This window comes from Rattus rattus, chromosome 4 (genome assembly GCF_011064425.1).
Source record: "Rattus rattus isolate New Zealand chromosome 4, Rrattus_CSIRO_v1, whole genome shotgun sequence".
Lineage (NCBI taxonomy): Eukaryota > Metazoa > Chordata > Mammalia > Rodentia > Muridae > Rattus > Rattus rattus.
Genome location: NC_046157.1, coordinates 66,397,967 through 66,415,137, shown reverse-complemented (window position 1 = coordinate 66,415,137; position 17,171 = coordinate 66,397,967). Strand labels below are relative to the sequence as shown.

The following is a 17,171-nucleotide window of genomic DNA, read 5'->3' as shown; positions in this document are numbered from 1 at the left end:
TAAGACAATTCACAAATACATAAAAAGAATAGAATACATTTCATATAACAATATAGTACAACCTTTATTGGGAAACACAAAGTTGTAAAACATTTGCAATTATATGCAAGCACTGAATATATATATAAATGTTACAGAGAAAAGATCTTGGTTTGGACTATAATTTTTAAACAAATAAGTACAAATATGTACGAGATGTACACAGCGGAGGAAGTTTTGAATGTTCATTCATTTGAACAACATGCATTGGCCGTCCATCCCGTACTTACTTCTTACTACATTGCATTTGTTTGGATGAGGAAGCAAAGAGAGACAATATCCGTAGACTTGAGAAGTGGTAAGAAAGGGTAATCAAACATGGCTACTAAAACTACTGATACCTGCATAGTCTACATAAACAAGTCTCTCCCACTATCCAGACTGCTATATTGACTTTGTTCCCAGTCTATGGAATATGCTGTTTCCATGGAGTCATACACCATCTCTGGCTCTTACAATTCTTTCCTCCTCTTCTTCCTCATAGATCAATAAGCCTCGAGTGGATGGGCTTTTGGAGACATCCAGTTTAGAACTGGCTGCTGTCAAGTCTCTTACTCTCTGCACACTGCCCAGGTATGGATATCTGTTAATTCCTATCTTCTACCAAAGCAAGGGCTTCTCTGATGAGGACTGAATGAGGCGCTGAACAATGGGTATAGCAACACACCCGCCATTTTGAGTCATTTTATTTCTATGCTACTTTAGTAAAATAAAAGTAAGATGTCTCCCCCTAGGTCCATGGGCTATATAGTCTTGAATTCTTGGCCACTTTAAGAGTATCAAATATGAGTCCCATTTCATGAGGTGGTCCTTAATTACAATCAAATAGTGGTTGGTTGCTCCAATAGCATTGATGCCATTATTGCACCAGTATATCTTGTGGGCAGTTCATTACTGTAGGCCACAGGTTTGTAGGTGCTCTGGTAGCCTAAAGAGTAACTGAATGCTGCTCCACTGCTCCGAAGAGGTGAAGCTTTTAGCTGGGTGGCAGCTAAACTTCACGTTTGGTCATATAAATGTCTTCCACACTAGGACCTTAACATCCCGCTGTGGTGAGAAATCAGTAAACTTGGTAAAAGCTTTTGATTTTGTGTGTGTGAGGTGGGGTGGGAGTGGGGATGTGGAGACCCCTTTACTCAATGACTCCAAAACCTGCACTCCATCCCTGCACCTGGGGGTTTTACTTGGTGACATAAATGTCTAGGTGAAGCATTATCTCACCTATTAATTGGTGACAATTTAAATTTGTTTCACATACGTGAAATAGTAAGATTAGTAAAGTTCTACAGTAGTAGGTTTCCATATGGTTTTCGAATGGCCTTTGTTGTTAGTAACCCCTCCAATAGCCCCTCCTTTACCTTCTCTCTTGCCTTGCCTGATTTAACACTCCTATTTTGGTTTTTCCTGTATCTCTCCATAACACTACATTCTATTCCTTGTAAAATCCTTTCTTCCTCTCTGTTCCTTTACTAGATTACTTGATTATTCAAGTTGTAACATATGTATTGATAGCTTGAAAGGTAACATCCCTATACAAACACACAATGCGTAATTTGTCTTTTGTGTATGGATTACCACACTGAGGATGATCACCTCTAGTTACATCTATTTACCTGAAATTTCCCTAGTTTCATTTTTGACAGCTGAATAATATGCCACTGGGTAGATATGTCACATTTTTGTTATCCATTCATCAATTTATAGACATCTAGACTTTTTCTAATTTCTGTTTATGATGAATAGAGCAGCAACAAATATGGATGACTCTCTAGTAGGATGTAGAGTCCTTTGGGTATATGTTGAAGAGTCAAATAGCTGGATCTTGAGGTAGATCTTTCTAAGGAACCAACACAGCAATTTCCATAGTGGCTGGACCAGTTTCTACTCCCACAAGCAGTGGATAAGTGTTCTTCTTTATCCACAACTTTGCTAACAGGTTTTGGTATTTGTCTTACTTATCTTGGCCCTTCTGAATGTAGTTTTAATTTGCACTTCCTCCTGGCTAAGGATGTTGACCATTTCTGTAAGAGTTTCTCAATCATTTCCTTTTCTTTGAAAAGGATTTTTCTGATCAATCAACCAAGCAGAAGTACATCTCCTGAATTCAAAATGAATTCCTACCAACCAAAGACCAAATCATGTTCTCATTACTGACCTTTCCTGGGTGATTTCAGGGTCCTCTGGGAACATTTTTTCAAGGATTCATTGATATGTGTTTTCTTGAGTTCAGTGGCCTTCCCAGCCCACAGAAAAAATTTCAAAGACCTGTTATGGTATCACTTAAAGGCTGAATCAACTTTAATTTTAGTCCTTTCTTGTATCAATATCCGTGCATGGAGACATTTCTTTACAGGTATCTACCCCATTTAACTCCTTGGAAACATTTTGTATCAATACTGAAAGTTACTCAATCTGAAATCAACTAGTCATTGTATTTCAGATGTTGCTTTAAAAAATAAACAAACTAAAATCAACAATTAATCTTGTTCAGAAAGAGACATAGGCAGTGTGCCAACTGTACAGGGAAGCCCTCTGGTCAGTGAGTCACGGTCTCTCTAGCCAGGGAGGGCGGGGCTGCGAGATGGTGGGCGTATCCCGCGGGGCCGTGGGCGTGGCCTCACGCCCCGCTCCGCCCCTTGCGCGCGCCCGCCTCCGGCTTCACTGCCCAGGCGGGGCCGCGCAGTAAAGCGGAGCGAGGGGGCGGGGCCTCGGCACCTCCTCCATCCCTCGCTGCGGACCGCAGGGATGTTCCCCGCTCAGGAGGAGGCTGACAGGACCGTGTTTGTGGGCAATTTAGAGGCCCGTGTGCGGGAAGAGATTCTTTACGAGCTGTTCCTTCAGGTACCGTCCTCGGGGAAGGCCGGGCGGCGGCTTGGAGTCCCGGGACCCCGCCCCATCGGAGCTCGGGTCTCCCTTCCCTCACTTAGCCCCGCAAGTGTGCAGCCGGGGATGAGCGGCTTGTACTCCCCATCCTCTACAACCCCGGGTGGGCAACGACCTCCCAACCCCAACCCCAGCCTGGCAACCCCAGGCGAGGGCTCCCGGAGCCTCTCGGGGCCCTGGATGTGCTGCGGAAACACAAAACCACCCCGTCACTGTCCTCCAGGAATAGTAAGCACCCTTAGGTCCAACCTGAAAAATGGCACCTGAGAGGAGGAGACTCCTCTTGAAAACCTTTCCCTGGCTGTCGCCCTTTCTCCCAAGCCTTTTGACGGGGGGAGAGCATTTTTGTTCTAGAATCATACAAGTGATTTCTGAAATGCGAGGCAGTCAATTCACCGTGACTAATAGATTCCCTAGTCATGGCACTTTATTTCATACACGGATCTTCCGGACTTTTTTTGAGAACTGGAGAACACACGCCTGGGTCCCAAATTCCAAAGAGGGGTGTCTTCAGCCCCTCATCTCATTGGTTAATGACTCAGAATTATAGAGAAAGTCGAAGGTGTTGAGAAGGGACCCTAAGGGGGGAAATCAAAACTGTTTCTCATGGACAATGCTAATCTGCAAGAGACAGGTAAATAATATGGGGGAAAAACCTGTTGAAAGTGAGAACACAGAGGTCTATAATGAGGCCAGTATCTGAGTCTCATCCTTAAATGTAAGATGGGAGTAACCATGTCTGAAATGTAATGCGATTGCCAGAAGTAAACTTCGCTTTGTGAAACAGCTACAGCCTGAGCTGTTGGCTGCTACTGCTGCTAATAGGACTATCATTATAATTATTACTAATAATGCTAATTATTGCTACCAAAATAAAAAAAAAAATCAAGAGTGACTTCCACTTTCAAAATAAGGGAAAATTCTCAGAGACTCAATAACAGAGATGCATTTCTAGTGTGGGTACTAGTAGTGATTTTTTTTTTCTAATTTTCAAAGGACTTACTTTATCTCTAAACTCAAGGAAAGAATGTCTTTGCTACCCACAGATGCTAAAGGGTGGGTACCTAACAAGGATTCTCTGTAAATTTCTCATCCTAAACATTAATTTATTATCTAAAAATTAATTTAAAAATTGATTAATAAATCTTATCTGCTGCCACTTTAGAATATTCCCTTTAAAAACAACATTATCTATTTTGTGACCCAATATGATTTGAAATTCACTATTCAGAAGTGGAGTAATTTTAGCAACTCAAGAAAGCATTCATTCTGAACCTTCATTGGGGGGAGTGAGGAAAGATGGTTTTGGGATTCCGAACCCCCTAAGACCCAACCTCTCTAGTCAGAAAGTACTCCATCCACATCAGTACTGTGCACACCGAAGGCAATGTACAGTATTCCTTTATTTCTTTTCAGGATTTCCTCTTCCCATTTAATTAAAATTTAACCCCCATTGAACAGGTCAAGCAGTAAGCCTATGCTTTCATATTACCCAGAGAGAATTTGCTGACATAGATTATCATTTGAAAGACTTAACATCTTCAAGAGCAACCCCCCTCCCCCGAACGACTTGACAGCTGGCCTGAAAGTGTTGAATTTTACTTTTGAAAATGATATGGCAGAACTGGGAGTATGGCTAAGTGGTCAGCACTTGCTTTGCATTCATAACATTCTAGACTCAGTCCCCGGCACCCAGGAAATAAGAATTTTCACATATGTGTATAAGTAAATCTTGTTTGTATATCCTACAGTTAACTTAATGTTAATAGAAGGAAAAAAAAATCTAGAAAGCAGATAAGTCCTTTTACTTCTGTTACTATATTAAGTTTATAATTTATGCCAATTTTCTGAAAATCACTTTTAAATTCAAATATAGTTTTATACTTTTGTCCTTTTAACCAAGAAGTATTAGATTAGAGACATGGGTAGGGGAGATGGTGGTTGTGGTTTTAAATGTGTTGAGTGTAAGGCACCATGACACTGCACCAGGAGGCTGTCTTTACAGAAGAGGCGGCAGTGGGGAAATCATTTTGCTAATGTCATCCTATTCAAACAGAGGGACCAGGAGCTCCTCCCTGGGCAAAGCATTCAGAGAAGAGAGACTGACGTACAAGCTCCAGCACTGTTGTACGGATGAACAACAAGTATTCAGGCAACTGCACTGTGAAAGATAACCATCCTAGCATATGGCCAGCGTCTCTCTGGTCCCTGTGAACACAGCGTCCAATCAGGCGAACTAATTGATAGAATTTTTTCCTCGGGTGTTGTTACCAGTGTTCCCTAATATTTGGCTTTGCTTCTTTGCTTTTTATTACCCGTTATGAGTTTTTATTGCTACGCATTCTGCACAGGTACGATTTGTTGCACCTTATTCTGTTTGAATAATTGACCACCATGGAATAATAATTTGAGTTGTTACTTTTTTCCTAGTTGTTCATGTTTATAAATAGTTTACCCACTCTACCAGATCTTAAACATATTAAAATACATTTCCTTTCAGCATACATACGAAGCAATGTTACTAGATCAAAAGACACATTAGGTTTAGTTTCTCTTATAAACACTATGTAGTATATTAAAGTATATTAAAGAGTTTCATCATTAGAAAGGTTGAGAACCACTATCCTATACTATATAGAAAACAAAACCCGTAAACCCCTGAGAATAAGACCAATGCTGGCACGTGACGTTTTCCTTTGTTTGTGGTATACCCCAGGCTAGCTGGTCCTTTAGCTTCTAGCAATTTGCATTCTGATGATTTAAGCTCAGTGGCCATGAACCAGAATGAATCTTTGCTAAGGGAGTGTAAGCATTTTGTTTTTGACATAGTGTGGGACAATCAAAAGGGTCTCTGTCATCACTGTTAACTTTTTTTTCAGAGAAATGTTTGCAGTTTCTTAACAGAAGTGAGCCCACGATGTTATATCTCCACGCTTTCTGGCCATAACTCAAACACATGATTTTTTCTCATTCCAATGTATTTTTCAGTTAAATACTGCTAATATTCGTGAAGAGATAGTAATATTTTAGTGTGAGATTCAAATACTCTCTAAATTGATGTGTAAAGTCTAAAATAAGAATAGTCTTTCCTTTTAATATTGGTTCTGCAATCTATAAGTTCCTTTCCCATAACTCTTTGATAAGCTAGAAATCTTTCTAGGAAGACGCATTATTTGTGGAACTTTTTTTTTTTAATTTTATTTAATCTTTTTTTACACTCCCAATTTTATCCCCTTCCCATTCCACCCTCTGACTGTTCCACATCCCATACTTCCTCCCCCACCCCACCCCAGTCTCCACAGGATGTCCCCACCTCACCCACCCCACCAGACCTCTAAACTCCCTGGGGCCTCCAGTCTCTTGAGGGTTAGGCACATCCTCTCTAACTGAACCCAGACCCGGGAGTCCTTTGCTGTCTATGTGTTGGGGGCCTCATCTCAACTGGTGTACGCTGCCTGGTTGGTGATCCAGTGTCTGAGAGATCTCAGGGGTCCAGGTTAATTGAGACTGCTGGTCCTCCTACAGGGTTGCCCTCCTCCTCAGCTTCCTCCAGCTGTTTCCTAATTCAACCACAGGGGTCAGCAGCACTATTGTTCTTTACTTTAGTCAAACTTAAATCTATTTGATTTATCTTAGTGTAAAAACAAAATCTTTGGCTTTATAAGGAAATAATTGTTTTATGTTTCTTTTAGGCTGGGCCACTAACCAAAGTGACTCTTTGCAAAGACAGAGACGGAAAACCAAAGTCCTTTGGCTTTGTCTGCTTCAAGCATCCGGAATCCGTGTCTTACGCCATAGCTTTGCTGAATGGAATTCGTTTGTATGGGAGACCAATTAATGTGCAGTACCGGTTTGGTAAGTTCTCTCACCAAGTTATCTGTATTTTGATGCTAATTCCACTGCCCCTAGGACAGCTGCCTAGTCACATACTCAGGAATCAGGTGACTTCACCAGAACCTTCTCCCCATTGAATTTGTATTGTACAGGTGAGGGGCAGGTACAGGATAGAAGGAGGCCTGTCATTGGAGGAGAAGGAAGGATGGGCGGGAGAGAAGTTTGAAGGAAGAGAAGAGAGGAGGAGAGAGGAGAGAGAGGGGCTGAGAAGCCATGACAGGACAAGATGGCAAGTGATGTTAAGATTCTGCTCTGTGTAATTACAGGTTGTTATTAATGTTCTCAAGGGATGGATAGTACCGGGCTTTGTATGTTTAAGTGGGCAATTCTATCTTACCAATTGGATCCAAGATTATTGTGTTGTGTGTTCTTTTATGTGAGGGTTTGAGTGTAGGAAAGTGTGCGGCTGGGCTGTGTTTCCGCCAAGATATCTAGCAGATATCTTGGGGCACTGAGGTGTAGAAAGACCAGTGGGGTAAAAGACCAACATTACCATTTTATTTTTATATTTTTACAACAACAACATTGTATATCTTACTTAGTACCTTGCCTGTATAATGTTCATATCTGTCCAGGCTTTCAGAAGTTCGATTTTCAGAAGAAGTTTCGATTCACTTTTAGTCATGTATAAAATATGTAAATATGACTCTAGATGTAAATGTTTTACACTAGTACAGAATTTTGAGTCAATACTATCTCCAGAAGAGTAAGATGTCTACATTTTTCTTGGTTTTGTTTTTGTTTTGTTTTGGTTTGGTTTGGTTTGGTTTGTTTTGGTTTGGTTTGGTTTTGGTTTTTTCCATGTGGAGAGGTTTAATGAGAGAAGAAGAGTAGAACGGGAGATAAGCAAAGGCCGGCCATGAGCACATGAAGGGAAGGGGCGACAGGGAGAGAAGGAACAAAGGGGAAGAGCAGGGAAGAGAGGAGAACAAAGAGCAAGAGAGAGCAAGAGAGAGAGAAAGAGGGTTTGGTTTTTATTAAATAGTGTCTCACTATGTGTCCTAAGTTAACTTGGAACCCTTGGTCCTCCTGCCTCAGACTCACAAATGCTCAACTATAGACTAAACCACCAAATTTGGAGTTTTGGATGGCTTTATGTATGACTTAATGCTTTAATTCTCAAACTCTATGTAATTATGCCATAAAACATTTTTTTAATTTCATTTTTTTTCATTCTGTCTCATGAACTTAAAGGGAGTTCTCGCTCTTCTGAACCAGCTAACCAAAGTTTTGAGAGCTGTGCTAAGATCAACTCACACAGCTTCAGGTAACCAATGCATGGTTTTTCTTTAATAAATGAACTTTCATTATCTTAATTTGTTAGATATCAACAAGTTTATTAAAGTAACAGTGTAAGCACACAATGTCTTAATTAAACTGTAAATATAATCTTTAAAACTAAAGGGACAACAATTCTACCCTACTTTTCTATCTACAGAAAACTGGTGTTCTCTTGGGGGCTGAAAGTCACTTGGTGTGTTGTGTTCATATCTGAGTCTTTCTTTCCTCAAATATCACACAATCTAACCTATTCCTTATTTTAAAAATCAAATGTGATTCTCCATACCATGGTATCAGTACTGTACAATTAAATAACTAATACACTGTCACATTGTCAGTGAAATAATTCACTGTTCACGTTTGTTCAAAGTGATTCATCCTGAGGCTTCCAAGATGGCTTGACTTCTACTTACGTATGTAAAGAGCTTGTGCGTAATGTTTCTGAGGAGAAACCCCATTTGTACCTTGGCATTTTAAGCTGTCCTTCCTTCTCTTCTTTTACAAAGGAACGATGAAATGGTGTGCAGCCCTTCCTTCCCCGTGCCGTTTTTCCCCATTACGAGTGCTGCGTTACCTCAAGAGTATTTTTTCTTTCAAAAAATGGTAAGTGTGAAGCACTTTTGATTCAGTGTATAATTTACAAAAGCATAAGAACAGAAACGCCATTGTTAGCATTCAGTGTTAAAAAATTACATATATCTGACCAGGCATCGCTACAGAACATGCCTCAACATGTGCTCAGACAGGGTCACACATTTCAGTGTGTCATGTGCGTTCAGTGGTAAAGGGCAGGTGACAGCCATGACCGAAGTGACCTGGTTAAGTTTAAGTGCCAAAATCTCATCAAAGCGACTGTTTCCAAAGACGCTTTGAGGCATGACGGTTCTCACTCAGTTTATAATGTTTGTGTATGAGGCCATCTACCAGGAATTTTTGTTTTAAACGGCCACTTGAAAATTTCTCAGTTGCTAGAAGGAACTGCCTCATTCTTTGAGCCCTCCACAGTCCCTCTGTAGCCCAGACTTCTTAGTCCTGGTATTTGATTTTAGAATAGTTCCTCGCTACTCTGTCTTATTAGTAAAACAAGGTAAGTCCTGCGGCTCTGCTCAGTGAAGCCAAGAGTACAAGTTCTTTAGTGACAGTCGTGAGACCATTTCTTAGTTATTTAATATTTTTATTCAGTAGCTGATTTTTTGTGACTATATAGCCTGTATGTAAGCTGTAGGTTTGCTTGTTTGTTTGTTTGTTTGTTTGTTTGTTGTTTTTAAATAGATATTATCAATTGGCAGTAAGAGAAGAAGCAGTCATTTCTTGTAAAATGAGGCTTTTGCTCTCGGAGAAAAATTTTCTAAAGTATAGCTAGATATGTGCACTAGTAAGGAGTTTTTACCTGACACAGAGTCTCCCCAAGGCGGTTGCCTTTGTTCCAACCAGACTCGCATTGGATGACTGCCCTATGATACCCATGTCATCGGATTAGAATAGTTAGAATCTCAGTGTCCTTGGTAAAACACGGGAAGCCACTCTCCATCTGAAAAGTGATGGCTGTGTCTTTTTACACCCTCAGAGTTCTTAGCTGTGTCTGCACCTATGAAATTCCAATTTTCATTAAAATTAAAATCCGTACTTGGGCCACATAGTGGGAAGGTTTTATGTGTATCTGAAGCCAATGGAAGATGGTAGGAAACTTTTTCTCTGTTATAAAATTTTATGTAAATGTATGTTAAATCACACAATTTCGATGATGATTTACCTTCCGTATAGGGTAAACTGTGAATAATTGAGAAGACTCATCCTGAAAATAAAAACAAAATACCTGGAGGTGCACCTCAGTTGTAAGAGTGCCTGCCTATGAAAAACAAGGTCCTGGGTTAATATTCCAGCTCTGTGGGGAAAAAGACTCCTTAATGAGTTATATTGGTAACGGGTTCTAAATGACAATAGATGCATATATAGGGATAAATAAATACAATGTTTTACATTTATATTCCCTTTTATAATGTGTCTACAAACTAGATGTTTTGCATAATATTTCTACTGGATATTGCTAATCAATGCTGTAGTGAGTATGTGGCATCTTTAGTCTTTGTGCTTCATACTAAACAGACAAAGAAATGACCCAACCAACCAGAGCTCCCTGGTACTAAACCACCATCCACAGAGTACACATGGACAGACCCGTAGCTCCAGCTGCATATGTAGCAGAGGATGGCCTTGCTGGGCACCAAAGGGAGGAGCTAAGGCTGGACCCACCAGTGTAGGGGAATGTCAGATAGAAGAAGAGGGAGGGGGAGGGAGTGGGGGTTTGTGGACAGGAAACCAGGAAAGGGGATAGCATTTGAAATGTAAATAAGTGAAAAATATCCAAAAAGAAAAAAAGAAAAAGAAAGAAAAAAGAAATTGCCCTAACCCTGTACAACCCACTCGCTCTGTTACACCTAAATCCGCTCCGCCATGGCTCACCTGAACGTGCGTGTGAGGTTCCTTAGCGGTTTGTGTGTGAGTTCATGAGTGTTTTCTCTCCCAGCAGTGGCATACTCACAGCCCAGGGCTGCAGCCTCCTTTCTACGAGATGACAGCTCCACTTCCCAACCCTGCGTCTGACCCTTGCTCCCTAAACCACGCTCCAGACCTAGAGGCTGGCCCCAGCTCCTACGAATGGACTCACCAGCCAGCGAGTGACCCTGACCTGTATCCTAGGATTAAACGAAAGAGGCAAAGGCCAGACAGCGACAGCGACAGTAGCTCAGGAGACAAGAGAGGAAACGAAAGTAGCCAAAAGTGCCACAAGTGTAAAAAGAAGAAACGCTACTAGCGAACCGTGTCTGCACTGCTCTCGAACCTTCGAGCACGCCAAATGACCAACCTCTGGGCCGGCGTGTCACTTTTGAAACGTATGGAAATAGGACTCTGCGATTTGCTATTCGGTTTGCTATTCGCGCCCATGAATGATAAAAGCCTTTAAACAATAATATACCGTACTGCTTTCCTGTTTGCAAGGTTACCTTTGGACCGTTGTCAGTGCCCTTTGCCCAGTCTTATTTTAGTGTTGCGGATGAAATTTCACTAAATTCAAAAGCCACTCATGAAGCCCTTGAGGGTTAAGCTTCCTGCTCTCCCTAGACTCTCACTGAAGGCTTTCAAGCACAGGTGGGCTGGCCTCAGAGGGGCCTCTGTAGGTCGCTGGCAGGACTAATGGGAATAATTAAAAAAGAGTGTGTTCTAGTAAATATGTAGCGAGGAGGCTTGAGTTCCCTTTGTCACCGACACTTTGGTTTTTATGGCTAAGTGTGAGAGCTCTGAGCTTCCCTATCAGGGTTGATTCATATGACCATGACTGTGGCACCAACGGAAAGATAACCGACATAAGCTCGGTGTCATATGCGTAAAGGCAACGCTATGTGATTATTTCCCTTTTCTATGTTTTTTGGTTGATTTAATTATCTGTACACACCACATTTCTTGTTTGATGGTATCAGTATCTACTCTCTAGTTCTCCCCACAGGGGCAGAAAGGACAGAGTGACTGTGTGATTGTCGCAATGAGCAAGTACATAGGATGATGCTGTACCACCGTGTACTTAATGCCTGTGGTCCAAGTCTATACTTTTAATTCTCTTATTCTAGTAGGTAAATGTACATGAATGGTGTGTGTCAACACTTTTGTTCATCTAATAGCTTACCATAAACTAAAATGATGACGACTATATATTTATTAAAGCTAATTGAAAGGATCGCGCAAACTCATTATGAATTATCTCCTCAGTTCAGTAGGGAATAAGGCACACGTGGGTGTGACTTCTGCATGTTGCCTACTCTTCCACACATATTATTTATTTAATGAATAAAATATCTTTAACCAACAAATAACGGAGTTTTACTCTTGGGTAATGAGGATATAAGTGGTGGTTAATGACAAATACAAGCTTATTGATATAAAAACCTCAACTGAGCTGCATAGAACTTTAACTGGGTTTCTACATTCTTAAATATTTAAATATAAGAGCATTGGGGTTTTTTTCTTTTAAATTCCTATTTGACAATTCAGAATCATGGCCAAGATAAGATTCATTCTTTCATAATTTTATAGTAGCATCTTTAAACACGTTAACTTCATCTTCTATACTCCTCTCGCTATGAAATTTACCACAGATATAAATTAGGCCATGCGATTGACAGATAGCAGAGCTGGATATAAGAATGCTTCTTAGCAACTGAGATTAATGTGTAGAAGAAAGTTAGGTTGAAGTAGGACAGGATCTAAAGAATACAACCAGAAAATGTTCTTGTACCTCTTCCATCAGAGAAAGAAAACTAACTCAGTATCCGCTCTTAACTAGAGAGCCATTTTGGCAAGCAGAATGCTAGGAAAGTCAATTTGACTGTGGTATCCTTCTTTGTTAAAGACTAGGAAACTTACTCTAACTTGTTAATATTTGTCCCAACTTCCAATTTTTTTTTTTTCCTGGAGCTGGGGACCGAACCCAGGGCCTTGCGCTTCCTAGGCAAGCGCTCTACCACTGAGCTAAATCCCCAACCCCTCCAACTTCCAATTTTTAAGTTGTCCATTTTTCAGGTATTACAGACTTGGATGAAGGATTATTAAAATTCTTTGCCTCATGAGGTTTTCTTTTCCAATTTTAATCCTCCAATATTGATCAGAATTATTTCAAATGCTAGAATTTAATAATCTAAAAATAAAACTAGACCCTTTCCATTTTCTCATCTTCAATTTATTTAATTAACTTTTAATATACCAGGCAGTGTCATAACAAGGAAAAATGCCACTATAAGTTAGTGTTAAAAAAGTCTCAAATCTGCAGAAGAGACACACATGTGCTGTGGCTTAGATGTTTAGATAAAAGACAACTATGAAATTTCAGCATCAAATGCAATTTATATGCAATATTTTTGTAAAATTATTTTAAAATGTTGTTGCAATTGATTTTGGTTATTGACTATGGCCTAAAAAATACTGAAAATTGTTACAAATAGTTTGTGACTTTTCAGGTTAAAAATATTATCCACAAATATATAGTCATATATTACTATATGACTAAAGATTTCTCTCTTGACAATATTTCCAACATTGTACTTAAGATTTTTTTCCCTGTATTTATTAAAGGTACTCACTTGGGTGTCTCATTAGCAACACAAACTTTATATTTCCCTTTCGAGTGTAAATTCTCCCTAACTATTTCGTCTGTGATCGGTTATGGCTAACGTTTTCCTACTGAATAGTTTTTCAATTTTTCCATAGAGAATCTTTCCTCAGTGACTTCTTTAGTTCCTACTCTTGTTTCCATTACACTAAAATATTGTTTATGCCAAACACTTGTCCGAATGAAAATAGGCTCTTATATTTTTATGTGAACACACTGGAAAAAGTCAAAATGATGCTACGCTGAATTTCATGTACACTTAACTATGTAAAGCGTAGGCCTTCTCCTCATGACAGAAATGGTTCAGTGAGATGCATAAGCTTCGTTCTACCATCTCTACAGTTCTAGGTAGGTAATACAATCACCTTTAAAACATACATCTATTTATTAATTTGTGTGTATGGGTGTAAAGGATAAGTATAATAATTGACGATGGAATCCGCACCTACTGGAATGAGGATTTGAATCATAAATAAAATTAAATCATGAAGAAGGGCCAACAAGATGGCCCACTGGGTAAAGGTGTTTGACACCAAGCCTGAAAACCTGGCCTTGATACCAAGGATTCACACAGTAGAAGGAGAGAACAGAGTCCGACAAGTCGTCCCATAGTCCATATGTGATCAACCACATATAAACCCCCTGACACATACACACACTCTCACGCCACACACATACAAACACTATTGCATGCTTTGTTTTCCACTACCAAACATTGTTTTGCGTTCTCATCCATTTTCTGGCTAGTCATCCTTGTCTGAAGACCTTAGTTCCTTGAATTTGGGGGTCATCTTTTCTTCCCCCCCCCCTTTTTTTTTTGAGTGATGTAGCTTCAGTATCAAAATCAGTGTTGGGAGGACATTCATTCAGTGATGAGTGATTCTCACAGAGATGACTATTCTCCACAGAAAGTAGGGGGAGTTGAACAAGGTTGAAATGAGTAGTGAGGAGCTGGAGAGCTGTATCAGCTGGCAAAGTATCTCCTGTGTAATCATGTGAGGCTGTGCTGAGATCAATAGCACCCAGGCACAAAGCTAGGAATGGTGGTCTTTGTAATGCTAGCCCTGGGAGGCAGAGGAAGCTTTCTGACAGGCTAATCTTGCCAAATAGATGAGCTCCAAGATGAGAAAGTTAAATCTCTCATAAAATTAAGAAGTTCCTGACCAGACTTTTAACTTTAAAGTCAGCCTCACTCTGGGCATAAACTAACCTACCATGGTATGTTAACAAGCTTCTCTAAGAGGCAAAAATGTAGTCAGACACTCTTCAAAGTTTTCCAGTGGAGCCTGTCCTTTAGTCACAGGATATCTACAGCATAGTGGGGATTCATCCTTGGTCATGTTCTGTGACACCTAGATGGTGACTCTGGAAGAATCTTACAAAAGTGGCTGAACTGATTTCTCATGAAAGCCATCTTTTAGCCATGGCACAGAGATTGCACTCATGATCTTAGAGAAGCCGTGAGGACCTGCACAAGGTAAGCACAAAGTTGGTCCTGCCATCGTCTCATAATACACGAGAGAAAGGATGATGACTGTCTTAGAATTTCCATTCTTGCACAACACATTACCAAGATGCAAGTTGGGGAGGAAAGGATTTATTCAGCTTACACTTTCCACATTGCTGTTCATCACTAAAGGAAGTCAGGACTGGAACTCAAGCAGGTCAGGAAACAGGAGCTGATGCAGAGGCCATGGAGGGATGTTACTTACTGGCTTGCTTCCCCTGGTTTGCTCAGCTTGCTCTCTTATAGAACCCAAGACCACCAGCCCAGGGATGGCATCACCCACAATGGGCTGGGTCCTCCCCCCTTGATGACTAGTTAAGAAAATGCCTTACAGCTGGGTCTCATGGAGGCATTTCCTTAACTGACGCTCCTTTCTCTGTGATAACTCCAGCTTGTATCAAGCTGACACATAAAACCTGCCAGTACAATGACCCCACACATCTACAAGTAACTACTGACAGTTATGGTTGCTGGGAAAGGCAATATCATTTTGTTCGGTGTTCACAGCTAAGCTGCTTTTGATATAGTAAGTAGAGTCATTCCTAACTCATGCAAACAACCATAGTTAAACTCAGTTACAGACATAGACACACGCGTGCACACACACACACACACACACACACACACACACACACACACACAGACACGCATTTTAAGAGCAACTTTATAAATACTTTTAGTTATCCAAAATGTTCAGTGATTTTTATCACCGGTGTTCTTTAAAAAAAGTACATTATGGTTTTCAGATGAATTTTGTATGAGTCTCATTTTCTTCCGGAGAATTACGGATCAAAGTGATTTTCCCAGCTCTCCTTTGATGTGGTTTGAGAGCGGGAAGAAGCTTATGTCTAAGCTGGCTCTTCTAGGGGTGGAAGCTGGAGCTGGTAACGGGCCAACAGAAGCATTGATCTGAGATGAAGTTTCATGAGAGTGATGACCTACAGATGCCTCCCTCCTGTGTTTATGTACCTGCAGGTTGACCTTTGCAGAGGACATTTTCAGGAGTTTTTTATTTATAACAAGTGGTACCCATTGGCATTTATACTTGTTGCAGATACACTTTTCTTACACTGTTTCCCACACTTTTTGACTCTGGTTTGTTTTTTTTTTTTTTTTTTTTCTTTCTGACACTGTTTGCTGACTTAAATGACTGTTCTAGATTTCCTCTTGGTGTTTGTTTTATCTTTGCAATAAAATATACAAAATAATTAAAATTAATGTTACTATGATATAATATTATGATATAAGTTAAAGGATTATCCTGTTTCATTCTCCACATTGTTAATTAAAATAGTAAACTCTATTAAAATAGTAAATAGTAAAATAGTAAATTCATCTACCAATAGTAAATTCTTATTCGTGTTTTCTATACTTTTTATTCTTGAAGATCCGGCTCTATAACAATACTACAATATCATAATATTTTAGTTATTAGAGTCATTATATAATGCTCAATTTCATAAAACTGCATTTTTACAATTTACTAATACAAACATTTCACATTTTATTAAGATTAAAATGTGTTTTTCTGTTTTTTTTTAATTAGTGTGAAGTATTTTAAATTCAATAGCGACTCAACATTTTCTTTTAAAACAGATTTCAAAAATACTTATGTTACAGTGTCAGTTTTACTTTTAATTCACTTTCCAGGCTTTGAAACATAAAAATCCCAGTGGAGACATTTCCTGGTTTCTAAATACCACAGTTCCACGGTGACTCTGCCTAGCAAAGCAGTTCTCTAATGTAGGTTAGACACTCCAAAACTGCGATATATGTAGGTCATTTAAAGAAGTGTGTGCCAATAATACCAAAATAAGACCAGTGCTACGTAAAAGGAATGCCGAGGATAGAGGGGCTCAGGCATCAGGGGTAAGACGGAATATTTTCAGGACTGTCAGAAGACTAGGTCCTTACCTTCAAGGTGTGTATGCCAAGGCTGCTCGCCAGTGACAGCATGATTGAAACGTTTGCCAATATGTTGATTATAAATATATGTCAGAGATTAGAAGGACAGAACAGAATCAATATTTATGAAAATTGATCTGGATGTATTATTAAAGGACAATGAAGAAGCTGAATTGTTTCATATTTTTTTTAGTTTGCAATCTAGTTTTTCTTATTCCCTTTAATAAATAAATAAATAACCAGAATCTATCCATGTAAACTGGTTTCATTTTCTTTTCCAATTCTCAGAACAGAGTCAGGAATGACCTGATACATTATCTGTCTGTTCTTCCATCCAAGCCCGCATAGACTTCTGTAAACGTCCTCACCTCCCGCCATTTTCCAATAAAAAGACTGCAGCAGAGGCAAGGTTGCTTACTAAGCCTCTGAATCCCAGTGCACATGAAGACTGCATGTTCTCTGCATGTTATGTGTTGGATATGCCCACTCTGGAACTGGGAC

General features: G+C 39.8%; 1 protein-coding gene across 1 annotated transcript; it reads left to right on the top strand.

The window, feature by feature from the left end:
* Window positions 1-2,721: 2,721 nt before the first annotated feature.
* Rbm11 (RNA binding motif protein 11) lies at window positions 2,722-10,942 on the top strand. The gene is made up of 5 exons (XM_032899402.1): window positions 2,722-2,880; window positions 6,615-6,777; window positions 8,011-8,083; window positions 8,604-8,700; window positions 10,625-10,942. Exons 1-5 carry the CDS (start codon window positions 2,785-2,787, stop codon window positions 10,910-10,912), a joined length of 717 nt encoding a protein of 238 aa, XP_032755293.1. The 5' UTR covers window positions 2,722-2,784; the 3' UTR covers window positions 10,913-10,942.
* Window positions 10,943-17,171: the final 6,229 nt, after the last annotated feature.